Here is a 26,908-nt window from a genome sequence, read left to right on the forward strand (position 1 = left end):
TCACATTGCATCATGGCAGCGGACTCTATGGAAATTGATGATGCTTTGTATAGGTAAGACTATCTGATTTTTAAGTGTTGCTCTTGACTTTTCAGCATCACTTACGTTTATATGCAGTAATGTGAAAGAACGGGCTTGAAAATACTGTCTGCTTTTGGTTTGTTAAAGATGTGTGCTTTTTTGCTGCTGTGTCCGTCCTTATGTAAGGCAAAAACCCCAGGGTGTTCAGCAAGTGAAACAGAACCCACTTCTTGCCAAGTTAGCGGTGAGAACTGGTTGAATTGATGATACAACTCATCTTCCTGTAAAACTACTCCTTTATTGGTCTCATAACGTGTTTTCTGACTTTTATTAGTATTTGACCGGTAAAAAGCATAGGTAGATGCTGTGGATTTGTACAAAGTTCCAGTAGTATCAATGATATGTGCTTTTTGGGAAACGGGAATAGTACTTCTTTCTGCCTTTGGCTTGTTTCCACTTTGATAAAGTACACATTTGTCTCTTCCTTGTTCCTCATCTTCTTTCAGTACCTTCCTTTTACCTTCTCTTTAGACATTATGTGATTTATCCCCTTCATAATTTCATTTATTGCCATCTTCTCTGTCCCTGTGAACATCATCAGTATCTCTGTTATTCTCCAGACTTCAGGGTGTTAGGGGGTTAGTGCTGGTATATTTTTGTTTTAGTTTGTCATCTGGGAGTGGCTTGAGATTACTTGGCATGGCAGTAGTTCAGAGAACCTGTACTGGAACAAATGGTATCTCTGGAAGAACGTGGTGGGATGAAAAGCTTCTTTATATATTAAAAAAAACCCCCACAACCCAAACAAACAAAACCCCAAAGAATCACCTGTATGCCTAACAAATGAGGCTTCTTTTTAATTCAGCACAGTGCTTCCTGTCATTTCACCTTTTGGCACTAATCTTATGAAAGTCATGCTTTTCCTTAGTGGAAAAGGTGGTATTTAGAATGGCTTGATTGTGTAGTTGGAAACTAAGAGTCTTTCCCTCAGAGCTCAGGATCTGATTACAGAAGCTGCTACACCCTCTGGACTGAAGATTTCTGAGAGTAACAAAATTCTTTGGCTTCCTTCTGTCTTCAGCAGTTCATTCCAAAAAACTAGTATCCTGAGCAGATTTTACACTCATGTAAAATAAAAAGTTGTTTCTCTTCTCTAAAACGTGGCACAGGAAAGGCCTGTACTAAATGCATTCCAGTATTTGGATTGTGAGTACAAATATTACATTTGATTTACACTTATTTCCAAAAGCACTCTTCAGTTCAGGTACACGTGTGTTATGTCCTCAGTTGCTTGTTGAAGTGGTAAATAGGACTGTGCACATGTCACTAGTGACACACATTCAGCTGCAAAACTTGGTACTGCAGACCAGAAACTGTTGGGGATGATTGAATAAGTGCAAATATTTGAACTTTTTTTGGAAGTGATTGGGAATTCTTGACTTGCTTTCACATGCCCTTGACTTTATTTGTATCTTGTTGTGATCTGAATTTATCTTTGCTGTAGTCGCCAGAGGTACGTTCTCGGAGACACGGCAATGCAGAAGATGGCTCAGTCCCACGTCTTCCTGAGTGGTATAGGTGGTCTTGGTGTGGAGATTGGTAAGTTAGTTAACACTTATTTAAGCAGACACAGATGTATGTAGACATACTGACCCAGAATACTTGTAAAACTTATTTTAGACATAATAAGTATGTCTGAGATGTTTGAGTGAATTTATATGTATGTGATGCATATGAGTAACATAGCAGGTGCAGGAAAGATCCTGGATGTTCTCTAGTAAGCTTTTTACTAGAACAACTTTGAATTACTTTGATTTTTGCTTTAAAATGTGATTCCACACGCCACATTGCTTTACCCAGACTCTTGTGTCTTGGGTGAAGATGTCGAGGGTGGATAATAAAAGTTATTCTTTTAGGCATCAGTATCAGTGAGCATGATATGGGAACAGCTATAGCTCAAATTATCCCCATGTCGGAAACGGGGAGGTGGGAGGGAGGAGAACAGATGTAATTTGGTGAAAAATATGTAATGGCCCTGGTGCAAGAGACTCCTTAACAATTTCCCTTACTTGTCTTGAGCAAGACTTGCTGTGGCTAGCTCTTACCTGGGGTGTTACCCTTTCAGTTGGCTTTGATGGTACCCTGCACCAGATAGCAGAACAGAGTCACGGGGTTTTGCAGTTCATTGTCATTAGCGTCTCTGTAATCGTGCTTGTGGGATGATCAGCTGACAAATGACAAATGCAGAGAGCCTTGTTAACCTCGATCGTGTTATTCTGCTTTCAGTGGTGCTGTCAAATGCTTGAGCCAAATGTAAAAGAGAACAAAGCATTAAGCTGTGAAGTTCTTAGCAATGACATGCTGTTATTGTCCACCCACGTAACTGTTCAGCTACAGATTTGCAAGATATCTCTCTCTTTTTTTTTTTTATTTCAGCCAAAAATATAATTCTGGCTGGGGTGAAGGTATGTAAAACAGTTCTGTTGTTGGGTATTCTTGAGTGAGCAACACTACTAGCGAACTAATTTTAAGTTTCTGCAACTGTCTTTCAGTAGAAGAATTGAAAAATATTTGAGGACCAAGGGGTACAAACTTTTAATAATCTGAGTGTTCTGCTGGTGTGGTCGGAGTCTCACGTTAATGTCCATTGCACTCTGAAATACCTCATGTAATATTTTAGGCAGCTGCTGCTCAGACATTGAATCCTTTTGTAAATGGAATGGTATAAACTCAGAAGCCAAACTATTCAAAATATGTTATCCTGTCATCCATCAGAATCCTTTTGTGTAGGTGTTAGAACGGTTGCCTGTTTTAATCCAACAACTGCTTTTGTGCTGCTGGGATTAATTTTATTAGAGAGACGCCTTTTAAAACTACTGTCAATCAAAAAACCCTTGTCTGTAATTTTGGGAGTCCGTTAATTTACAGATTGCAATTGCCCCTTAATTGCAGTGTGGCAAAAATCATCCTCAGTATTTAAATACTCTCATCACTGCAAGCTGGGAGGAAAATGCTTAATGAAATGTGTATTGCAAATGTGTTTCTGTCTCTCAAACAGTAAAAATTTTCTTGGAAAAGAGGTTGGAGGAGCTTGTTTTTATACCTGATACAGTTGAATCTTCTGCAGTGGTAGTCATCAAGCGATTTATGTGGGGCTTAATCCATCCTTTTGGGTGCTATGACAATGTAAGCTTTTTCCAATAAATGCTTTTTGCCAAACTTTCTTAGGCTCTTACAGTTCATGACACCAAGCAGTGCACCAAATGGGATTTGGGGATCAACTTCTTCATCCACGAAGATGATATTACCAGTCAAAGGAACAGGTTGGTGAAGCCTTTGGAGTGACAGGGGACTGAACTTGACTGGGAGCAGCAGTTTCATCAGTGGCGAGAATAACAAGAGCTGCTAATAGATATCAGATGCTTGTTAAACCCTTTCTCTGGATTTAGTGACTTTGATTATGATGCCCGGGTAGGTATTAGGGGAAGTCTAGGTTGAAAGTGGAGTTCTGTGTCAAACATCTCGCTTCCTGCAGCTGGGAGCTTGTAATGTAGATTTAACAGAGGGGGCCAGGGCACATTTCTACCCTGGGCTTTCTCAGACTAGAAAACAGTCACAACACTGAACCACAGTGAGTCCCACCGTGTATTGGACAGAGCTGTTTTCCTCAGACCTCTGCTAGAAGTGTGAATGAGTTGGTGATTATTGCCAAGAGACTGCCTAAGGGACTCTCACAGGGGCACGTGTGATATGAAATTCTGCATGGGAAATGCAATTTTGTAGATGCATAAGGAACTCTATGGTTGCTGTTCTTCCAGGGCTGAGGCCACACTTCATCGTATTGCAGAACTCAATCCGTATGTCTGTGTAGCAGCGTCAACTGTGCCGCTAGATGAAACCACAGATTTGTCTTTTCTGAAGCAGTACCAGGTATGGCGCTCTTAAAGCAGTTGTATGTGGTATTTTGCTCAGAGCGAACAACTCTGGGGTTTTTTATATAAGTAAATAAAATGAAAACAAACTTTAAAGCATCTTTTAAGATGATATAAGGAAAGAAGTAGGTCTTGTATTTGGACTAATGGTAAAATGGTCGTGCTTGTTTTTTGCGAGGCTGAAACAGTGGCACTTTCTTATGACACTTAGCATGGAGTTTACTCTTACAATTAATAGTTAAATGGGATTGCCATACCTTTTTTTTGTTGTTGTTTTTGTTCAGAGGTGAAACTGACCTTTTTTTGCAGCTACATAGCACAGATGTTCTGCATAAATTCTGTGTGCTGTGTTCCAGGCAGTAGAAACTCAGGCCATATAATTAGAAAGATCATTTATGGATGAATGTATGTATGTGTCTAATGAAACATAAGCTCCTCTGTGGTGGAGTGTGGATGATTTCAGTTGTTCAGTCAGCTCCCCTCTGCCTGTGTGTGTGGCTCAGTTTGAGCTGGAAACTTCTGCAGTGTGGCTATTGGTTATACCCGAGCTCATCAACTTTCTCCCAGCTATAATAAGCCATGTATAACTGAATAGAATGCAGTGCATATGCTTTACAACCCAGTACATATGCTTTACAATCCTAAACTTTAAAAGGATGCTTGCAGAAATTGTATGACTGCAGTTTGTGGAGCACCAGCACTTGAAGCTTGTGCAGACTTCTTGGTGTATGTTGATGAATATAATTTGTATTTACTTTGCTAACTTTAATCTTAATATTCAAGATGTACATTTTCTATGAGATTATCCATAACTGCTTTCGTAAGTATTCTGGTTTGAATTTCACAGCTGCAGTATTTAAAAAAAAAAAAAGTAAAAATTTGCTGTTCCTGCTCTGGCTTGTCTTGTTTCCAGAACTTGTGAAGCATTAACCCATCTGTTCTAATGTGTAATAAGAAAACTGACTCAAGACTGCTTTCTCTGGTACATGTGGGGAAGGGAATCGGGACACCTGTGTAACTTAGTGTTCTCCTGTTTTTTCCATAGCCTCATAGATGTTGATGCTTTCGGTATCTTAGATTATTTTCTGTTCTTGTTCATAGTGTGTCATAGTGACCGAAGTCAGTCTGTTGCTGCAGAAGAAGATTAATGACTTCTGTCACACTCAACAGCCACCTATTAAGGTAGTAGAAAAAAATTAAACTCTTGAATATTTGGACAATGAGCATTCTGGACCTCTACCATTTTCTATCTGGAAATTGGGAAAGCTGGTTATGAGCTACATAATTCTTTGCAGATAGCACGTTGACAGAGTAGTATGAGTTTTGGGAGTGCAGTGATGCTACTTTAGACATGTGTCTGGTGTTACCTAGATAGCAGCCCAGGTAACCATAGTTTGATTCTTTAAAGAAAAAAAATAAATCTGTTAAAGAAATAGTTTTCATTGTTCTGAAAGAACATGCTGAAACAGAATGTAAAAGTAGTAGAAATGGCAGTATTTCACTGTGTATTAGTGTCATTCCCGTTTTCTGCGTAGGGGTTCAGAAATGCTCATGCATGTTGGAAATCTATCATAAATACTGTACTCAGTACCCTGGATGCATGTGACAAGTTTCCCCTGTAGAAGTTAAATCTTCTCGCTTTGGGCGAGGTTGAATGTGAGAGGTCCTTCCTTTGGTTTGTGATGTTTTAGGAATAACCATGATTTTTACTTGCTCTTGTAGTTCATCAGTGCAGACGTTTATGGAATATGTTCACGTTTGTTTTGTGACTTTGGTGATGAATTTGAAGTGCTGGATACAACGGGAGAGGAGCCCAAGGAGATATTCATTTCAAATATAACACAAGTAAGGGATAGAAGTCATCGTGCTGCTTTAACTTTTTTTATAATTACTTGTTATTGACTGTGTGACCAAACAGAGGGTTTCACTTCAGCAGCCTGCTAAGCACTTGAAAATTGGCAGTATAGCAGAGGAAAACAGTTACTTTGTTCTTGTCTCGATCAAAACCAGGCAGTGATAATGTGTTCACATTGCAGAGCTTACTGATGTCTCCTGAACAGTACTTAGAATGTAACATCACAGTGTTGAGTCTTTTTTTTTGAGGGGTGGAGGGAAGAGGAGAGAAAATGTAGAGAGAAGACGACATAGCCTTGGTATGGAAATAGATTAAGTCTTCTAAGAAAGCCCTGAAATAGGTGTGAAAATAGCTCTTTTTTATGAGAAAGTGCAGCACATATACAGAAAGACTGCTGGAATGATCAAGGGGATTGAGAGCTTGTTTTGAAAAGGAATTTAAGGGTTTGGTTTAACCTGCCAAAGCAGAAGTGATGAGAAGAGGGTATTATTGCTGATACTTCCAGTGCAGAATGTTAGAGAGGATGTCCATTTGATCTTGGATTATAAATGGAAATTGTTTTAGCCTCTTCTCTCAACTCTGGAAGTCCAGACTATAACCTCACTCATTCAGTAGGAATTCTTTTGTCATATCTCCAGCCTAGGTGGATATACTAACCAAACTAGAAGGGGTCGTATAGCAAGTTGGGTTTCATCAGAATAAGCTTACATTATGATGATTTGGGTAGCCTGTGCTTTGGTATCTTTAAAAGGGAGTGGATGACTTGGTTGGTTTTGTTAATTGCATAAGGAGTTTAACTGTATCTTGCCTCCACTCTCTGAAGTTCAAAGTTGACCAGAATTACAACTCAGTACCAAAACCACCCTTGAGTGGCTGTTCTTGTCCTGTGGACAAGTTGAAGGTGGCATTCTGTCCTTAAATCAGAGAAGAATTTTCTCTGGTCATCTCATTTGCTGTTCTCCATGCTGTAGAGAAGACTGTAGAGAATGCAGTCCACTATAAGTTTTATGCTACTCAGCTGAAATATTTCTAAAATTGGGAGCTTGGGACGGGATGGCAGGAGACTTACAGGCCAGACTTCCTTGCAGATCTGCTGTGTTACAGCCTGAGCTGCACAGCAAGGTCTCGATGAGTTGTCCTCAGACTGCAGAGGAGTCTCTGTGTGTATGGGAGGTTGGCAGGACAATCCTGTAACAGGATGAGATCTTGGCCCGAATTCCTGCAGGTGTAAGCTTGTTTGTGATCCACCTGAGGCTGTGGCTTTCCTGTGTCTAAGGATGTTCAGCTTTGTAAGCTTCCTATCTTTCAAGAATGTCTTCTGGGAGTCCTTTTTAAGGTGATCACATGGAAAGGAAAGATGGGGTAATAAGGACCATTCACAAGACTTTTATTTGTTAATGTCTGTGAAATTTCTTTGTACGTGTACTTTATTTTTGGTTTGGAAAAAGAAAAATGTGCTGCTACTTCAGAGCAGAACAGTGAATTTAACCACTAAAAACCAGCAAATACAGTTTGGCAACATACTGAGAACTGCGAAAGGTAAAAATGAGAGAGTCCATTATGAAAATTATTAAGCTGAAAATGACAGGACTGAAAAAGTTAGCATAGATAACTGGTGGCAGAATTGAGGTGCTAAAAGTAAGAGATGCTGCACTTTCAACAGACAAAAAGCCATGTGTCTACGATAAAGTGTGACTCTTACACAAGACTCTTCTTGCTAACTTTGTCAATTGCTCTTTCAGTCAAATCCTGGCATTGTCACTTGCCTTGAAAATCATCCGCACAGGCTTGAAACAGGACAATTTTTAACCTTTCGAGAAGTTAATGGAATGACATGCTTGAATGGATCCACACACCAAATAACAGGTAAACTGTTGCTGACTTCATTTGCAAGTTATTAATTTTTTTGCCTGGCTTAGCTCACTGTAGCATTGGTTACTGTAGCAAGAGGAGTGCTGGGTTGTGCAGACCTCCAGTGAGCTTGCCCCATAAATGTCATTCTTGTGCAGATATCTTCCTAGCGTTATCGTGACTTCATTTCCATTTAGTAAAGTCTTTCCAAGCTCATTCTGCTGCTCAAGGAGCGGTGGAAACTCAGTGGAAACTAGTTAGCAGTTTTTGAGCTTACCATCACTAGGCTGCTGATGAGACTGTTTTGTTTTTTGGAGGGTCCAGTGATGCCTGGGCTTCTGTCAAAATTTTGGACTAAATTAGCAACCACTTCGTGTGTCACTTTGCTGTGTGGTTTTAGGGGTTTTTTTCGGTGACACTTGAAGTGTACAGGGATGCATTGACATCGGTCTGTTTCTAAGCATGTTTTATAAGTGATTCTCGTGATTTATGTTTACCTAGCTTTTAGTTTCAGTTTGTCGTGAATTAACATTTTTTGTGTCTTCTTTATCTGAGTGATGCTTTTATGGTATAAGAGGAAAAATGTGACTTAAATGCTCCAGCTGCCCTTTTTGATTGCCAGTTGTTGTAGTCTTGGGGCTAAAATCCTGCTCTGAGCAGTATACTGGACACTGCTGTGCACAGTCTAAATAAAACCGAGAGTGATTTCATTTCTGTGCAGAGCTGTGGTCATCAGAATTCTTGTTAAATCTGCTGCCACTTTAAAAAGCTTATTTCGTAATAGATCATGTGAAACTAATACTTTAGCCCAGAAACTGGCAGAGAGGGACAATCCTGTTAGGAGAATCAGCTGTATTTATGCTTTCAAAGCAAGGTTGCACACTACAAAATTACAGCAGAAAAAGCACTGGCAAACCTTCACTTTGTTGTGTACAGAATTGTAGCATCCAGTGATGCTTTTAATTATCAGCCACTGTTTCTTCTCTTTTCAGTGGTGTCGCCTTATTCCTTCAGCATTGGCGATACATCAGATATGGAGCCTTACTTACATGGAGGCATAGCGGTCCAAGTGAAGACGCCCAAGATGTTTTACTTTGTAAGTGTGTGCTTGATGTAACCAAGTTCTTCAGCGTTAAGTCTAAGCACTGGAAGCAGAGTTCAGCAGATGCATGATTTGGTTGCCCGTGATTTGGGTTTACATCAATTTTATTGGGTAAGAATAACGAATAAAGATTTACTAAACTGTAGAGAACAGGAAATCCTTCAATGTTACCTGCCAGTGTAGGGGGGGAAGAAAAGTAATTTATGAGCAGTCTGTCCCTCTACTGCTGGGGACTCCATGAAGGTCTACAAATACATGTTTTCGTGGTGGCCTTCTAAGAAGAAGAGAGAGTTGGATGAGTTTTTATAAAAGGGGTTGTGAGCTACGTGGTGCTGAGTGCCTTTCTGGTCGTGCAGAAAGTAGATTCTGACTGCCCTCAAACATTCTTCTAAAAATCCAGGAGTGGGGACCAGCTGCTTCTTGTAGGAGAAGGCACAGCTCAGTATCTTGTCCCTGTGAAGCTGTAGCTTCCTGTTCTTCCTGACTGGGGAAGTTCTACAAGCAAACAGGCAGTTGCCTAGGAAAATCTGAGGTTGCTAACCTCAGAGAAGGTTGAGATGGGTCTTGCCACTAGACTCTGCAACATCTCTCTGGCCATTTTTCATTGACAGAACTAGCAGTAGATTGTTATTTTACGCATCTTGTGTGGCATTTATAATGGTGGGAGTAGTAGCAATGCTGGTAAGAAAGGATATTTGTGTCTCTCCAGGAAGACCGTTGTTTTGTCAGGTAGCAACGACTGTTGTGTCCATAAGTGTGTGTGTTGTTACCATGAATTTTATTTGTCCAGGAACGGCTGGAGAAGCAGATGACAAAACCATTATGCCTCATTGCGGATTTTAGCAAGCCTGAGGTAATTCACATGTGGGGATTTTGGGCACATGTGATTTAATGTTAAAACTACGTGGAACATAATGTTTGCTTTTATGTGCAGAATAGGACAATTTCCTAATTCTCTTCCTTTGTAATTAAATACAAGTTTAAAGCATGAAATAAGTGAGGTATCATTTTGGGTGTTCACAGAGAATGGTTTAGATTGACTTGTTATCCGTATGTAGACGTGTTATCCGTATGTAGACGTGTTATCCGTATGTAGACGTGTTATCCGTATGTAGACGTGTTATCCGTATGTAGACGTGTTATCCGTATGTAGACGTGTTATCCGTATGTAGACTTGACTTGTTATCTGTAATTTACACAAACTATATTGTAAGTACATCACTCAGCCACCTGTGCTGCTTAAAATCTTGAGTTCTGATAAGCCTTTACTTCATGAAAGTGTAAATATTGCAAGCAACACAGTGATTTTTCCTGTGTTTAATTCTGTTTAGTTGAAAAAAATCACATTGACATCAAAGCTGGGATAATCATAAAATGGTGATCATAGGTTGGCTGGAAACTAGAGTTGACAGTGTAACAATAGTTTTTATTTTGAAAAGATCATTTGGAGGTATTTTTAAAATTGAGAGGAAGCTAGCAATATTTGCCTCTAACACAATTTTAGCTAAGTATTATGGACGGGCAAGGCGTGTAAGTCTCAGGCTCATTCAAATCTTAAAGTAAAAATGTTGATCTAATGATTTTTTTTGTGTGTATGTGTGTTTGATAACGTAAGGTGTGACTTACCTGTTCAGATTTTGTACTTGAGGCCCTTAATACTGGGCTTTGGTATTGATATTTGGCAAAATGCAATGCATTTTAAGATGATTACCACATTTTCCAATTTCAGCACTAAATTCTTTTGGGGACTCTTTAGTTGGCCTTAGTTGAAGTAGTCGCTGGAATGTGTATGGAGGATATTGCATTACTACTGAGTAATACTTTATGATCCCAGTTTGTAAAAACATTAGTGTAAGGTATTTCAGATTCACATTTAATGCTATTTAAAGACTTTTCTGGAGCAGTATGGTTAAGTGACAAGGAAGTGAAATGGTAACAGAGGAGTTCAAATAGTTGCTTTTGTTTCCTTCAGTTTTCTCGAGTTTGTAACTGATCAGCAGCTGTTGTTGTCTTAACAGGCACCTTTGCAGATCCACGTTGCCATGCTTGCCTTGAACCACTTCGAGGAGAACTTTGGTCGCAGACCGAACATTGGGTAACGCAGCGGTTCTGTGGTTGTGAAGCCCTGAATCACACGCATCTCTCCGTTTGTTGTAGTAGATTCTGGGTGCAGCAGCATGCCTGGTCTGTGTGGTAGTTAGTAGACAACATAGAAGTGAGAAGTTGAAATCTAGATAAAAAATGTTACCTAATGTGTGTCTGGGTTTGTAATAGGATTTTTCCCTTTCTGGGCACAGGTAGACAGAAGATACGTCTGGAGGAAGTCCTTCTCTGTTTCAGGTTTTTGATGTTGTGGGGTTAACATGGAAAAGTTGTTTCAGTGATTCCTGAATTGCCCTGTAGCTTATGGATTTAAAAAAAAAAGTCTGAAGGATTTGGTTTTCATTTTTAGTATTTTTTTCCAGCTGTAGTTCTTGAAGTGCATAATTTTCAGTTAAAGGAGATGGAACTCCTTATAAAGTATAAATCTTAAGACTGGACTTGTACATGGGCTTCTCCACTGAGACTCCTGTTCTTAAGCTAACTGTAACATTTACAAGTGCATCTTTAATGCTCACTGTTAAAGCCAACATATTATTTCCAAAGTCTTCCTGCTGTACCCAGTGCTTTTTTTTGTCCGTTGATTGTGTTTCTCTGGAATATTTAAGTGATTGTTATTGTTTCTACCCTGGTGTCTAGATGCATTCAAGATGCTGAAGAAATGTTGAAAATAGCCATGTCTGTAAGTGAAACACTGGAAAGCAAAGTGAGTAAGGAACCATCATCATTATGAGTAATTTTTAATGTGCCTTGTTTACTTGCTTGAAGGTCATGCTTTAGTTGTTGGTCCTTGTTCTGGTCCTTGTGTCCATCTTTAGCTGGATCAGATGGCTTTCTGAAGGCCATGTGAGGAAACAGAATGGTGTTTCAGCACAGGTTCAACCAAATATTTGCCTGACATGAAGGCTGCATCCTGGGTTTAGATAAATGACTATGTGAATCCAGTTTTTAGATAAATGCGCATTAAAAGTACAGGTATACAGCGGATCTGTCTTGGCGGGAAACCTTTTTGCTAGTCAGAGTGAAATAATTTTTCTGTCTTTTTGCTGAAGAACAATAATGTTGAAACGATCAGGCACTGACTTGCTCCAAGTGAAGGGATCAATCTGTTTTTATTATCTCTTACTTTTCAGCCTCAGGTGAATGGAGATGTAGTGAAATGGCTCTCTAGAACCGCTCAGGGATTTCTAGCTCCTCTGGCTGCAGCAGTAGGTGGTGTTGCCAGCCAGGAAGTCTTGAAAGCAGTAACAGGAAAATTTTCCCCGTTGCAGCAGTGGGTAAGGCTCTCTTGAGTTTTGTATCTTTATTTTGACAGTGATGTCATGAATGTGTGGTTGTGCATAAATGCTGTATGATCAAAATAGCCCGAACAACTTCTGTAAGGGGAGAAAAAAAAGACGACTTGTGAGTGAATTTGGGAAAAAGTATAATGTTTTTATGTGTACAATAAAAGTGCAGCCAGTGTTAGTTAAAATTTTCATATTTGGTGTTCAGACATTACAGTCTTTTGTCTTCCCCAAGCAGGGATAACACTGGCCTGTCAGTGCATGGCTGCAAAGGTGTGATGAGAGTCCAGATGCCAGATTAAGCTACTGGACATAAGAGCAGTGCTTTCGTGCTCTCAGGATAAATGTCAGAATAAAGTTAGATTTAAAAGTTTCACAGTCTAATCTGGAGGCGTAACATGCCTGCCAGAAGTCAAAAGCCTGTAGCTCATGTTTTGGTGAGCTTTTCTTCCCCCTGTGTCCAGATGCTTTTTCCTGTCTACTAAAATTGTGAACTGTAGGGAACTGAATGCTGTACAGTCTTCCACTGGCAGTTAAAATTTAGTGTTTCTAAATTTCTAGACACTGTTTTACATAGAAAATGTTTGCTTTGTTGTTTTTTTTTTAAACATCAGTAACAGGAATGCTTTTCACAGGTTTTTTTTTCTTGTGGGTTTTTTTTTTTTTTTTTTACAGCTTTATATAGATATGTTAGACATTGTATCACCTTTAGAAAAGATGGGCTCTGAAGAATTTCTCCCACGGTAAGTGTAACTACAGCCTCCTGGTTTATGCAGTGTTCACATCTAAGTCACAAGCAGGCACAGATGATGTCTTTTAAAGTTAGTTCAGTGCAATTTGCTGGAGGGACAGGTTTGGGATTGAGGATGTGTGGCCTCTTTGAGCCTAGAAAGAACAGAGAATTACTCGATCTGATGTTCTTAGTTCATGTCAAAGTGCAGTCTGGCATCAGTGATGCTACTGTGGTAAATGGGAACTTACTAGTCTTCTGGTTTTGTCTCCTGTGCCTGCATAGGGGAGATAGGTATGATGCCCTGAGGGCTTGTATTGGAGACTCTCTGTGCCAGAAGCTGCATGATTTGAATGTTTTCTTGGTGAGTATGACTAACACCGTAGCACTTTTTGCAAATGCTTTGTCAATACAGTTAACGTCCACTGTCCTCAGAGTAACGAGTGCAGCCTTGATTGTGTGTATCCCTGTGGAATTGGGATCGGTCCAAAATTGTAGTGGGACTTGTCTGTTAGACTTATCTTCATGGTTTTCACTTACATTTCTGACTCTAAAAGTGTAATTTTCTTTAGGTTGGCTGTGGAGCGATAGGCTGTGAAATGCTAAAAAACTTTGCACTTCTTGGTGTCGGTACTGGGCAAGACAAAGGATTGGTAAGTCACCTGCTAACCTCACTTTGCTTATTAAAAAATAAAAGGAGTAACTAGATAATCAGACTGCTTAAAAACATTAGAGGTCTAAACCTTATTGCAGGTTGACATCCACACAGAGAGTAGAGTGGCCTCAGCATAGAGTGGAAGGGGTGTGCAGTTAGAAGCAGAGCACACACTTGGAGCAGTCCTGCTGCATTTTGATTTTAGAACAAAATTTGATCAACCAGTATAGGCAGAGCCGTTAGCCACAGCGGATACCAAGAGGAGTCCTTTGTTTTGACAAGTTCCTGTAGAGATTCATCAAGATTATTGCTCAGTGCTATATTTAAATCGTAACTTTAGCTGTCGCTTTTGCCCCTTCTGACTTAGGTTACAATTACAGATCCAGACTTGATAGAGAAATCCAACCTGAACCGGCAGTTTCTTTTTCGACCTCATCACATACAGGTAGGCCTTCTTGTTCAGTACCTTTTCTGCACTATTGTTCTGTTTCCCTGTCCTGTGTCCCCACCGAGACCTGAACCTGTGAGTGTATATACTTCTGTCCAGAAAAGTCTGTAATGGAATCCAGTATATTTTAAAACAATACCTGGAACTACGTTGGTGTCCAACCTATCACAAATATCAGTTAAGTAAAATTGTACTGGTGTCTTTGGCCAATGTGATAGCCTGAACTTGAGTATCAGATGAGAAATGCTGTGTTGCATCAGGAACTGCCGTGGGTTAATATGTCAGAAATGCTTTACTGTACCGTCAAAATTCAGGGAGAATGAGACAACAAAAAATAGACAGCACTGGCAGAAATATTCTCAATGGAAGAGCTACTGCTAATGGAACTTGTCTGAAGTTGCTATTCTCTGGCTTAATTCAGTGTTGATTAATCTGGTAAATAGCTTGGCAAAAAAAATAAATGTATCTGTAGTAAATGTGTGATACAGAAACTGTTAATTCCTTAGAAGCAGAGGGAATATCCGAGTGCTTGCAAGCACAGCACAATAAAAAAGGTGACTTAGATCTTGACAGGAATGGGGAAAAAGTATTCCTCTGCCCAAACCCCAGCAGCTGAATTTTCTATCTCCTGTTTATGTCTTGGCAAATCTGGGAACAGCTTACCTTCTGGATGGATAGATAAATGGAAGGTGAACTCTGCAAGGTTTCAGAAGCCACACTGTCTTGAGTTCCGCTGTTGTAAGTGCTGATCCCTAGATAATTGAATGTAGCCTGGCTAGAAGTGTCAGGTAGATTAAGAAATCTGTTTCAGTTTAGCTTCCAAAATTGGCTTCATGTGGAATGCCTTGCAGTGATGTGATTATTCACAGGTGTTTGGCCATGCTGCATAGACATAGTCACAATAACTAACAGGTTTATCCTCTGACAGTCGTGAACTGCTCCTTTCTTATGAGACTTTGAGAGCGTGAGAGGCAGTACTGTCGTGTCTGGAACTTCCAGGACAAGGACTCAGATTCCCAGTTTCCCAGGCCAGGATTAGGGTGAACAGGATTAAGGATACCAAAGATCCTACCATCACTTCTGTTTATTCACAACAGCGAATCTGAGTAGCTCACAATGATGGGTCTCAGTTGCCCGCTTAGTGCTCGCATCAGAGAACCACTTGTGTCAACGGGCCTTGCTGTGGATAACCTTTCCACATTCAAAGAAGAAAGAGAGGAAGAGAAAGAGAGAAAGAGTTCTCTCCACCCTTGGATCCCACATGACGATGACACACGCTTGGCAACGCTTCCATGGTGGGCAAGGGGCTATTGCCTTTCAGACATTCCAGTCCCTGCCCCACTGGGCTGTGTTTGCTTCCCTCCTTGTGGAAAAATTACTGAGCATGCTCCCTTCACCTTTAGGAATTTTCCTGAAATCGGTCTGGTGGGTGGTGAGAGCCTCAGATAGGGAATTACCCTTCCCTCTCTCGGTAGGGCTGGAGCATGGATGGGGCAGATGGCTCAGAAGGGTGCTGAGTCAGCTCTGCACAAGCAGGGGCAAGCACCAGGCAGGTGGCTGTGCTCAGTTTCAGTTCTGAAAAGGCACGGACTGTGCAAGAGAGAGTCTCCCAGAAGCACGTGGCATCAGTTTCAGTTACTCAATACACTTCTGCTACACTGTTGAAGCACTTTCACCTTATGGTCTCTGACAGGCTACTTTAAAGAAAACTAAAAATTAGATTGAGACATTTATTATTGAGGGAGCTATATGATTCAAGAATTTCCTTCATCGTATATTTTGTGTACTAACACTTCTGTTGGTGAGTTTTTGTCTGATCAGCAGGTGAAGTTGATACTTCTGTGTCTCAGCAGTTCTTTTCCTCAGTATTGTGGAATATATGTGTATTTATACTTTCAGAAACCTAAAAGCTATACTGCAGCAGAAGCAACTCTGAATATCAATCCTTACTTAAAGATTGACTCATATATTAATAAAGTTTGTCCAGCCACTGAGAACACTTACAGTGATGAATTCTATACCAAGCAAGATGTGATTGTCACCGCTTTGGACAATGTTGAAGCAAGGAGATACATTGATAGGTAAGTTGTGGAAAGGAAGTGGGAGTTCATTTTCACGTTCTTATGTGAACTCTGCTTTTCTGTTCTTAATCCTCTTATTCTGTTCTTAATAGCTCTTACTTAACCTCTTTCGCTAAGTTTGGTGTAAACTTTCCACTTTTCTGTAAGGGCTGAGAGTCAATTCTGGTTATGCTCTGGTAATGTCTGCAAGGCAAGAGTGTAGTGATTACGCTCTATTCTGATAGTCTGTCTTTCCATGTCAGTCGTTGTGTAGCAAACCTGCGTCCTCTTATAGACTCTGGAACTATGGGAACGAAAGGACACACAGAAGTTATTGTGCCTCATCTGACAGAGTCCTATAATAGTCACGTAAGTATTTTGAGACCATCATTTACCTTCTGTAGCTAGTCCTCTCATGTCACTCCAATTCTGTAATCGTTTATGTATCTGTCAAAAATAAGTGGCTTACTTCAGTTGCTGAAGAGCAGTACTATTAGCAAATAATTACTTCGTTGGTTTCTGAAGAGCTCACAGCAAATAAAATTTGAGCAGACTGGAGATACTGCATCTGCTGTGTAGCTGGTGATTACACCTGGACCAGTAGCTAAAAGCCACTAGAAGAACCATGGAACAAAAGCTTTGGAAAAAATCTTAATTCTGATGCATTTCCAAGGGACTGACTCGTCTTTTTGCTGGAAAACTCCCTTCTAATCTAGTCAAGCAATGGTATTACAAACTGGTTATGTACTTGTGAGGTTTTTTTCTCAGAACTGCTTTTGCCTGTTGTTGGTGAATATCACCTCCCCAGGCAGGTAGGAGAAACACAACCCTCTGTGGTAGGAATTAGTTTCTACAGGCCTATGTAACAGTCCTGTTGGAATAGGGAAGGGGAAGATGAACCTTCAAACTCTTGCAGTATCCCTCTGTTCCGGTTTTTGTGAAATTGCCTTTACAAGATAGAAATTCACTGGTCAAGAATATGATGAAATGGTGCCACATGGACAGAAAGACAGGATTTTGAGCATCTTTGTGGTCTTGCTGGGGTCCACAAAGAAATCTTTCTGGCCTTGACTGAAAGGCTGTATTTCACTTTGAGAGTGTATGTAAAGGTGAACTGCACGTTTGGGAAAAGCTGGCTGGCAATTTCTTTTGCTATTTGTGATTTAGAGTTCAGTTTTGCTTTCCAATTTTGAGTTTAGACTATTCTTCGTAAATAGGAAGTGATATGTTAGTGTTTGTAAAACAAATTGTGTTCTAAGCGTAAGTAACCCACCTTGTATCTTATAGCAGTGGAGTTTGAAATTTGTATAGTCTAGAAATCCTTGGTGCTATTATTAGCAATAAACTTTAATAAGCCTGCATTTACACGCAAATCTTCTTAATTACAGCGGGATCCACCAGAAGAAGAAATACCTTTTTGCACCTTGAAGTCTTTCCCAGCTGCCATTGAGCATACAATACAGTGGGCAAGAGATAAGGTAAGGGAATAAGCTTGTTGGCATTCAGCATAACTTAACGTGTATTTGGGAGGGTGGAGGATCTGATATACTTCTTGCAAAATGCCGTGTTTGTTCTTTCTATTTTCTAGTTTGAAAGTTCATTTTCTCACAAGCCTTCATTGTTTAACAAATTCTGGCAAACCTATCCCTCTGCTGAAGACGTTTTACAGGTATGGGAATGTTGCCAGGGTAAAATACAGGTTTTAAATTAATGCTTTATGGATTTTGTTTTTATTTAAGTTCAGTGAGATTTCGGTAGTTTTCTGACTTTATTCCAAAAGCCTTATTTGGCTAAGACATTAGCTGATCTTTCACAGGAACAGTATTTCTGGTGCTTCTCATACTGAAGTGCCAAAGTCTGACGTGTGGGCTGCTTCTCGAGGAAGGACTTAGTTTCATGTGAATTCAACTATGTAATAATTAGACTTAAAAGCTTAATGACTATTCTTGTGAGTCTGTAATGGCTTATGGTCCATAGGACCAGGTGGAAATAAATCAAGTAGACCTCACCACCTGGGGAGAACCTAGGGGAGAGGATCACGGAAAGGGTAGTATTTCACAAAGTGACCTTTTGTTTCCTTTCACCTGTAACTTACTAAAAAACGTATTTACTGTTTAGCTGGATTGGGAGGAAGCTTTTCTGTTTTAACATTTTCATATTTCCTTCTCTATCTAGAGAATAAAATCAGGGGAGAGCTTAGAAGGCTGTTTTCATGTTATTAAAACACTCAGTAGAAGACCTCGAAGTTGGACCCAATGTGTGGAACTAGCAAGAGTAAAATTTGAGAAGTATTTTAGCCATAAGGTGGGTAAGACTTGGAAATGAAGTGGCGCTAAACTGATGAGGATTTTAGAAAACTTGGTAGCCATAATGGCTAGGTGAGTCTTTGCACTCACTTCCATCTCTTCTTCATATATAACCAACTGTATTTGAAACTTACAAATGCTGCATCCCTTCCTTTTTCTACTGTGGTGCTTTTAAATCTGGTTTATTAACTCACAGAATCATTATGGTTGGAAAGGACCTCCAGGGTCATCAAGTCCAACCTTTTTCCCAGCATTCCTAGTGGCTCTGTTCAGTGGTCTTCATGCAGTTTTCTTAGCATTTTTCCAGCTGACTCGGTATTGTGTTTTTCCAGAGCAACGTGGTATCAGATGTCTTCATTAAAAGGACAGTGGCTTTTTGTTTCACCCACTAAACTGTTACCGAACTCATCTTTATATCCCTGATTTTCTCAAAAATATCACAGGAAGGATGGTTGAGAGAAGAGCCAGTCATTCTGAGAATCTGGTCCACAGTGTTGCTTAAAGCGTATGGGTATTTTGTAGTAAAGATGAGATGTTGATGTTGTGTGTTAACAAACATAGGGTATACATGCATAGGAAAGCACCAGAGGAAATACTGAATTGCTAATTGCAAATCAGTGACGACAGGGTGGGGGGAACACTTTGCTTGTTGGATTAAGTGTCTTGCTTGGACTTTGGACGATGAGGTGATGTCACCTTTGTCTTGTGAATGAATGGGCAAGTCACTGTCTAGCAGTACTTGTGTCTGTGAGCTCTTCATCTTGACGCAAGTGTCTTAGATTTTCGTAACTCTTAAAATTACTTCAGGTACTTATTGGAGTGTCTTAAGAGCTTTATCAAGACTCTAGATTACTACTGAAAAGGAGCCTTGATTTAGCGAGGTCCTGTTAATCTGTATGTGACAAATTACTGAAGCTGCTCTGACTCTTCCTCTAGGCCCTTCAGCTCCTTCATTCGTTTCCCCTTGATACACGACTAAAAGACGGAAGTAAGTACCAGTGCCGCTTTGCGCTTCTTGTGAAGCTGTGGCACATGTCCTGTGTTTGCTGTTCCCGATTGCTTAGGATTTCATCTTGTCTGTCTTCTTAACAGGTTTGTTTTGGCAGTCACCAAAGAGGCCACCTTTCCCAATGAAGTTTGAATTTAGTGATCCTTTGTAAGTATGCTGCTGCCACTGATGCATCTTCTAGCATTCTGGAACACTCACCCTGCAGCACAAAGTGCAGAGCAGGGCCTTTATAGCACTAGAAGTTGGCTGGGGACTGATAGTTGCTAGCACATAGTCTTAAACTGTGGCAGATTTGGTGAGCTAATACTTTCACGGCAGGTAATTTCACTGACCTGAGACTGGAGGGTGCTGTGGGAAGCTCTGACAACATCTAGTGTGAAATGGCTTTAAACAACCAGTTTCATTTATTGTGTGACCGCAGAATTACTGAGCCATTGCTGCTGTACACCCCTGCTCCCATCGGTTCACATCTTGAAAAGCAGGATGTGCCAGATTAAATTGGCTGCCTAAAAATACATAGAGCAGACCCTTTTCTTTATACAGTTTGAGTCTGATCTAGATGGCTTGGGTATTACAGATGATTAAAAATCTACACCTGATTTGAGAAACTGTCCAGATGGCAGGTTTTAGTTTGGGTGAAAACTGAGATCATGGCCAATATCAAAGTATTTCTGAGGTGAAGCTTTTTATTATGACTTTGATGCCACGTGTTTGTAGTTTTCTTGACTGCAGAGGTTAAAGAAATGTATTTTTCATTAAATAACTCTTCACTTGTCTAAGTTTTCTTGGTTTGGGGGAGGACTTCAGAGTCCCTCAAAATCTGTCACTGTTTTTTACTTTGTGTGCTGAAGGGTGGAAATTTTCAAAACCTCTTTGAGCATTAATACAGACCTTTGATCAACTGAAGTAAAAAGTCAACCAATTAAAAAATCATTATCTTCCTCTTTTCTTCAGGCACTATGGTTTCATTGTGAGCGCAGCAAAACTCTTCGCAACGGTGTACTGTGTTCCTTTCACAGAACAGGTAACCCAAACTGTGACAGTGTCCCCATCATGTTGTTTGGATGAACAAGTTCAGTTTTGGTTCAGTTGCCAGTTCTTTCAAAGAACTGATTACTGTGGTTCTTAAAGTAGCCTATCCCTCAGCACCGGCTGTCCGGCAGCTGCTTACATTTAGTCATCTTTCTTTAAAGCCCTAGCACGGGGAAGAAATGTGTATTGGGTATTTTCTGTTAGCACTGAACTTGGGAATTCTTATTTTGAGGACCGATTTCCTGTGCAATATAGTAACTTAACTGAACAAAGATCTCTTTAAGGCATTTTTTTTTTTTAAATTAAATACCTAAGCTATGGGCTGGGAGTGTTATTCTTTTGCTATTCGCAGCCTCTGTGTGGCTTATCCTTTGTTTTTCTTGTTACCTTTCATCTTTTCTAATTGGATCTTTGTCTAAGTTGTTTACACTTCAGTTCTGTTCAGTTTTCAAGTGCTAGGCACTTGACACCACTCTGGTTCACTGTGGCAACTGAAATGTCACTTGGCATCTCAGTGATGATATTTCGCTGACACAACATTGAATATTTGCAGGATTTTTTTGTTTCGATATTCTTTGAAATTCTACCGGATATACAGTGTTTTTGTGGGGGCCTTTTTGAGTTGATGTGAGTTTAAATTGTTTTTCTTCGAAACTCTAACAGGATTTGTCAGAGGAAACTATTCTGAAGATTGTTTCAGCTGTGAAGGTACCAGAGTTCAGACCTTCAAACAAAGTAAGTATGATATTTAGATTAAAGAAAAAATTAAAATCCACAAACACTGTCCCACGTCTCCAACTACTTCTTGCATTGGTGCTGATTAGAAATAAACACAAATTAAGATATGTTTTGAGGAAACAAGAGTGTGGCATACGGGGCTGCTTTAGCTAGGTAAAGCTAAAGTATCCAGGTACCAGCTGCTAAATGCAAGACATGAGGGGTTTTTGCCTTTCACAAGTTCTCTGTGGTAGCATCATTTTCCATGTATGAGTGGGATTGTAAATATTTAAGCTTTTTTAAAGATTATATGAGTCTATACTATTTGAATAAAAGTAGTAGAACTTTACTTTACAAGCAACTTTTGAAGCAATCCAAGACTAGTGTCGATTTGTTATTTCCTTCTAGTTAATATAAAGGAAGCGTCATTGCTTTTATGTTCAAAACAGCTTAAGTGTTGCTGTGCAGTGGCTGGCATTTGTCATCATTTAAAATCGGCCAATGTTCCAGGGTGTGTTCATATTTTCTTGTCTCTTGTTAACACTTGTCTCATGAATGCTTGCCTTGTGGGACAAAAATCAATATTTTTGACTTGGAATTGCAGAACGGTTGAGGTTGGAAAGGAACTCTAGAGACCACCAAGTCTAATGCTCTTGTTCAAGCAGGGACAGCTAGAGCAGGTCAAGGAGCGAGGATGGAGACTCCACAGCCTCTCTCTGCTACCTGTGCCAATGTTCAATCACCCTCACAGTTTTGGTTGGGTTTTTTTATTTGTCTCTTTTCTTTGAAGTATTTTTTGTACGTTTCTTATGGAACTTCACATGCTTCAATTTGTGCCTGTACCCCCTTCCTCCAGTCATTTAATGATCTTTGTGTCCCTTGCCTGCACTTGCTCCTGTGAGTCTTAAGTCTCTTGAACTGAGGAGGAAAGACTACAGGAAGGATAGGAGATCTAGTACACTTCCCACTGCTGTGCAAAGTTCGTGTGTTTTATTACTCAAGTGCTGCACACATTTGCAGGTTGTACAGACTGATGAAACTGCAAGAAAACCGGATCATATTCCAGTCAGCAGTGAGGATGAAAGAAATGCTATTTTCCAGCTGGAGAAGTCTATACTATCCAATGAAGCTCTGGAAAGTGAGTAGTGCAAATTAGCTTCATAGCTTAGTGACATCTTGCAGTTGCACTGCCAGTAGTATAACATTCAGGTCTTCAGATAAAGCAGTTCTGTAATTCTACAAGAAGCAGATAGACAATACCAAAAGCTTTCTAAAGTGCTGTGCAGATAACTGTCCTTATTTTTTGATGTTACCCTATGCGTTTGTATTTCTGAGATTTCTACTACCAAGTCCATGGTGAACAAGGCTTATAGAGGGAATTTTCACAGGGGTAGAGCTATAAAGAGGTAGCATGTATAAGAAACATCCATAGGACTGTTCAAAATCAGTTCCTCATGTTGCAAGGAAAATAAAATTATAGAGCTCTGTTGATGTTTCTTTCATTGCTCACTTTTAACAACTGGTATCAGTGGAGAGGTTTCTGCTTCCACCATGAGAAAGCAAGTTGAAAGCAAGGCACCAAGCTCCAGAGTGCAAAATTTTTAATTTGTTAAGGTTTCAGTTCCCTGTAACTTATGTGTAGGACATCTTCAGTTTTCTAATAATATCTTTTGCTCTCTCTTTCTTTTTTTCTTTTTCCTCATGAGCAGATGACTTGCAAATGAAGCCCATCTCATTCGAAAAAGATGACGATAGTAATGGGCACATAGATTTCATAACAGCAGCATCAAACTTGCGAGCCAATATGTACAACATCAAGCCAGCAGATCGGTTCAAAACAAAGCGCATTGCTGGGAAGATTATTCCTGCAATTGCAACAGCTACTGCCGCAGTATCAGGGCTGGTGAGTATGTTTTTTAAAATGCTTAAAATGCCTATTTCTTTCTCTTGCTGTTCGTTGCCTAAAACCACTGTTGTCTGGATGTTAACACTACCCTGACAGAGGTTCGTTAAAGAAATGTTTTTTTTTCATGCTTAATAATCTTATTTTCTCATGTACCAGTACAAAAGGTCAATCTTGGTTCTAGGTATGGTAAGCCCTTGGTGCTTTTGTTTCTGATTTGCTGACCAGAAAGAGGCGTTGGAGATCAGCATTTTGGTTTGGTTTGGCAAATAACTCTAACTTGCATCAGGGTGCCACTGCCAAGAGCAAAAGGATCTGTTCTGTAGTAATTGATATCCACGCACCTCAACAGAACTGCATGCTTTATGGAGGTATCTTGAATGAAACAATTTTGGAAGAGTCCTACATTAGGAACACTTCTGAATGTTTTAAATATTTTCATTAGCAGTAACAGAATTTATTTCTGTGGCATATTGGGCTGCATTTCCAGATGTGCTTTACTCTGCCGATTGGACAAGGGCTGATCTTGTTAACTATTTACTCTGTCATTGCTGGTGTCTTAACTAAACTAGTGCTGATACTAGAATACCTAAAACCTGTGTTTGGTCTCATGGAAGTGTGGGATTCTTATTTACTGCAGGTTGCACTGGAACTTATCAAAGTTGTGGGTGGCTACCAAGCTGATGCGTACAAGAACTGTTTTCTGAACCTAGCCATTCCCATCATGGTCTTCACTGAAACTGCTGAAGTGAGAAGAACGGAAATCAGGTAGGAAGGAGAATGTCAGAAGGTTGGTATTTAGAAACCTGGTAGTTGAGCTTGGTGAGCCTGTTACAGCAAGTGTGAAGTTTGTACAGTTATTAAATCCAGATAACCAGATTAAGGCTTTATGTGCTCACACAGCAGAGCTATGAAGGAACCTATGCTTCATGGTCATACTCCAATTATTTATTTGTTATAGATATTCAGGGTTACTTTTGTTGTTCTTTAAACTTGGAAGATCATTAATCACTTAGTGCTTGCTATCAACTTCTTAGTATCCATTTACTTACGTACTGCTAAAGGCATAAGTGATATTCTTAGTGTCGCCAAGGGTGTTCCATAATGCATTGCTCAAGAACTTCCTGTTCGGAAAATGCAGCACATAGTCTCATGCCTTGATTTTAAGAATAGCGGGTTTAAGGGTTTAATCTTGTTTTCAGTGGAAGCTGTTGGTAGTGAGACTTGAAAAATCTAGCTGAGTTAGATGTGAGATGTGGCTATTAAAGAACATCCTGCCTGCATAGAATGGACACACTTCTGCGTCTTAGTCAATACATGAACTGTTTCTCAGTAGGTCTGGAAACTCAGTAAGTTCATTACCAGACACCATGTTTACTCAGAGTCTTCGGTGTGTCTTGTGCTTAGTCAGGCCAAAGAGCTGGAGAAATGACTGCAGAGAGGGAAGAGATTTTTGCTCGAGATAAAAGAGCACATTGCTAGAAGACATAGCAGTTCTTCACTACATGTTTGAAGGAGGTGCCTGAGTTCACATTCTAAAGTAACAAACAACTTTTCTCTTTTTAAAACAGAAATGGAATATCGTTTACAATCTGGGACAGGTGGACAATTTATGGGAAAGAGGATTTTACTCTGCTGGACTTCATAAATGCTGTCAGAGTAAGTTATTGTACTGGGTTAATACAAGATAAGAGGAAAGGCTTTTCTTGGGTTTGATGGTTGGTTTGTGTTTTTTTGTGGGCTGGGTGTTCTTTGTTTTTTAAAATCAACTTAGAAAGGATTACTGTCAATGGGAATGTCTCTTAAGTAAACGCATCCAAGCCTATTTTCAAATTATTTGTTAATTTGATTGGCTTAAATTTATTTTAATAAAATTTCTGTTGATGCCCACGCATTAGCAGGTTTTCTGGTTGAGATCCTGTGGTTCTGAATAATTATTAGCAGTAGGAGTATCCGCTGGCTTTTGCCTTTAATAATTTGTCCTTTAATAAGTTTTAATTTTTGAATTCCAGGAGAAATATGGGATTGAACCAACTATGGTTGTACAGGGAGTCAAAATGCTGTATGTTCCTGTGATGCCAGGTCATAATAAAAGATTAAAGCTCACGTAAGTGTAACTGGAAAATGGATTGAGGGATGTGAGTGAACGTACAAATTATGTTCGCTGGTTGTATCTTAAGGACATGTCTGACAGCACTGATTTCTCACAATAGTTGCTAGTCATTAATACTTGGGAAGAAGGAAATTTCTTCCTGGTAGACTGGATTATCACTGACCAAAATCCTGCAGAGAAAGTTAGCTTTGCCTTATGCCTCAGTAGGATGTCAAAGAGAAATTACATCAGTGAGGAGTCCTATCCAAAACTGGCCATTTTCTCTTTTTTTTTTTTTTTGTGCTGAGCACTTGTTAGTGAACAATGTAATAGCTCACTAATGGGCTAAGTCTGTCAAGAAAATGGAATACCATTTGCTGTACCTCAGGTGGAGAAACAGCTTTTGTGTCAAAATTAAAAGCTGCCTTACACTCCATTTTAATCTGGTTTCTAGAATGTTGGCTTTGTTGCTGGCAGTGAAATTCGCCTTAGTCTGGCCCCAAGTTCCCCCTGCCAATCTGGTGTGTTAACAAACTGTTTGTTATTTCCTTGTAGGATGCAAAAGCTTGTGAAACCATCAGCTGATAAGAAGTATGTGGATTTGACAGTATCATTTGCTCCAGAGACTGATGGAGAGGAAGACTTGCCAGGGCCACCAGTGAGATACTATTTTGTTCAAGAAGACAATTGATGGTAGAGACACAAAAGTCACTCCTGGGCCACTTGTTCTAAAAGCAGTGTGCTAATTTTCAGCTTATTAAAGATGGTACTATATGTTTCTTTTTGATGAAGCCTTAATTAAAACAAATGGTGAAAATCAGTGGCTTTGCACTGAAGACAAACTGGATTTATGTTTCATCTGCTCTCCTTTTCCTCACACCTGTTTGCTCAGAGGAGGTCACTCTGTGAGATGGAATGTCCAGTACAGTCCTTACCTTAAAAACAAGATTTCTCTTCATTTGTGGGGAGCTGAAGAAAGCAAGAATGGTGAACCTAACAAATAGTCCCCATGTGCAAATTAAGCGCTGCTTAGGGAAGAGTGTCAAAAGATGAGGAAACTGCCATTTTATGATACTCTCGGTGTTCTAATAACATCTCAAACACATTTCATATGTTACTTAATTCTCAAGAATTTAATTCTTGCCATTTTTAACCCAATGAAAAGTTTTAAACCTCCACTTAAAAGCAGGGGAACTGCTTTGTTATGGTGTTGGTACTCTCTTCCAAACAGTTAGTGATGCTGTGTGTCAGAGCTGCTATCTTAGGTCAGGCTCTACGTGGAAACCCAGGGAGGCAGAGGTTGAGTATGTGTAAAAAAAGTCAAGAGCCCTGGAATTGATTGTCTGCACTGTTATTTGGAGAATACTGCAGTATGGGGAAAGCAGAAATCTACGCTTTCAACAATAAAACTTGATCTTCAAGAAAGAGAAAATGTTTGGTGTGGTTGAGCCTGTCTGCCCTCGCCAAATAAAAGCACTGTAGCAAGCGATGACTTTGAAACGGGGAAAACGCAAATGGCTCTGAGTGTTTGTCACAGCAAACACTGTTTCCTCAGCTATTCCTTTTGATAATGTTTTCTTTTAGCGAATGGTTATGCTGTGCAGTGGTCCGCAGCACAAGTCTGAGTTGCACTGAACGCCGCAGTTGTTACTGTCATCAGTCAGTTACAAGGATACCTAAGAATAAAGTATCTGCTTGATTGGAAATAATGAGGAACTAACTTTGCTACTGCGGTGGGGCAGAGGTGTGTTACAGAAACATCTGTGACACCACCTGATTTTCTCTATCATTTAAATACTGGATAGCTGA

At 39.9% G+C, this 26,908-nt stretch overlaps 1 protein-coding gene across 1 annotated transcript; it reads left to right on the forward strand.

The window, feature by feature from the left end:
• Nucleotides 1-26,246, forward strand: UBA6 (ubiquitin-like modifier activating enzyme 6). Its single transcript, XM_009872799.1, has 32 exons — nt 1-53; nt 1,526-1,620; nt 2,458-2,486; nt 3,250-3,344; nt 3,840-3,951; nt 5,055-5,135; nt 5,676-5,798; nt 7,551-7,674; nt 8,652-8,755; nt 9,552-9,614; nt 10,780-10,856; nt 11,501-11,567; nt 11,995-12,138; nt 12,823-12,890; nt 13,163-13,241; nt 13,450-13,530; nt 13,900-13,977; nt 15,880-16,061; nt 16,304-16,409; nt 17,429-17,518; nt 17,629-17,709; nt 18,216-18,344; nt 19,283-19,334; nt 19,439-19,502; nt 20,310-20,379; nt 21,051-21,122; nt 22,125-22,242; nt 22,814-23,007; nt 23,648-23,775; nt 24,579-24,666; nt 25,020-25,114; nt 25,655-26,246. The coding sequence occupies exons 1-32, from the start codon at nt 13-15 to the stop codon at nt 25,788-25,790; spliced, it is 3,066 nt and encodes a 1,021-aa protein (XP_009871101.1). The 5' UTR covers nt 1-12; the 3' UTR covers nt 25,791-26,246.
• The last annotated feature ends 662 nt before the right edge of the window (nt 26,247-26,908 follow it).

The sequence above is a fragment of the Apaloderma vittatum genome, unplaced genomic scaffold (genome assembly GCF_000703405.1).
Source record: "Apaloderma vittatum isolate BGI_N311 unplaced genomic scaffold, ASM70340v1 scaffold37877, whole genome shotgun sequence".
Taxonomy (NCBI): domain Eukaryota; kingdom Metazoa; phylum Chordata; class Aves; order Trogoniformes; family Trogonidae; genus Apaloderma; species Apaloderma vittatum.

Bases quoted from the DNA above. Each gene is read 5' to 3' on its own strand.
- UBA6 (XM_009872799.1), top strand. From the start codon at position 13: ATGGCAGCGGACTCTATGGAAATTGATGATGCTTTGTATAG. The intron at 20,380-21,050 runs GTAACCCAAACT...AAACTCTAACAG, and splicing joins GTGTTCCTTTCACAGAACAG to GATTTGTCAGAGGAAACTAT. The intron at 24,667-25,019 runs GTAAGTTATTGT...TTTGAATTCCAG, and splicing joins ACTTCATAAATGCTGTCAGA to GAGAAATATGGGATTGAACC.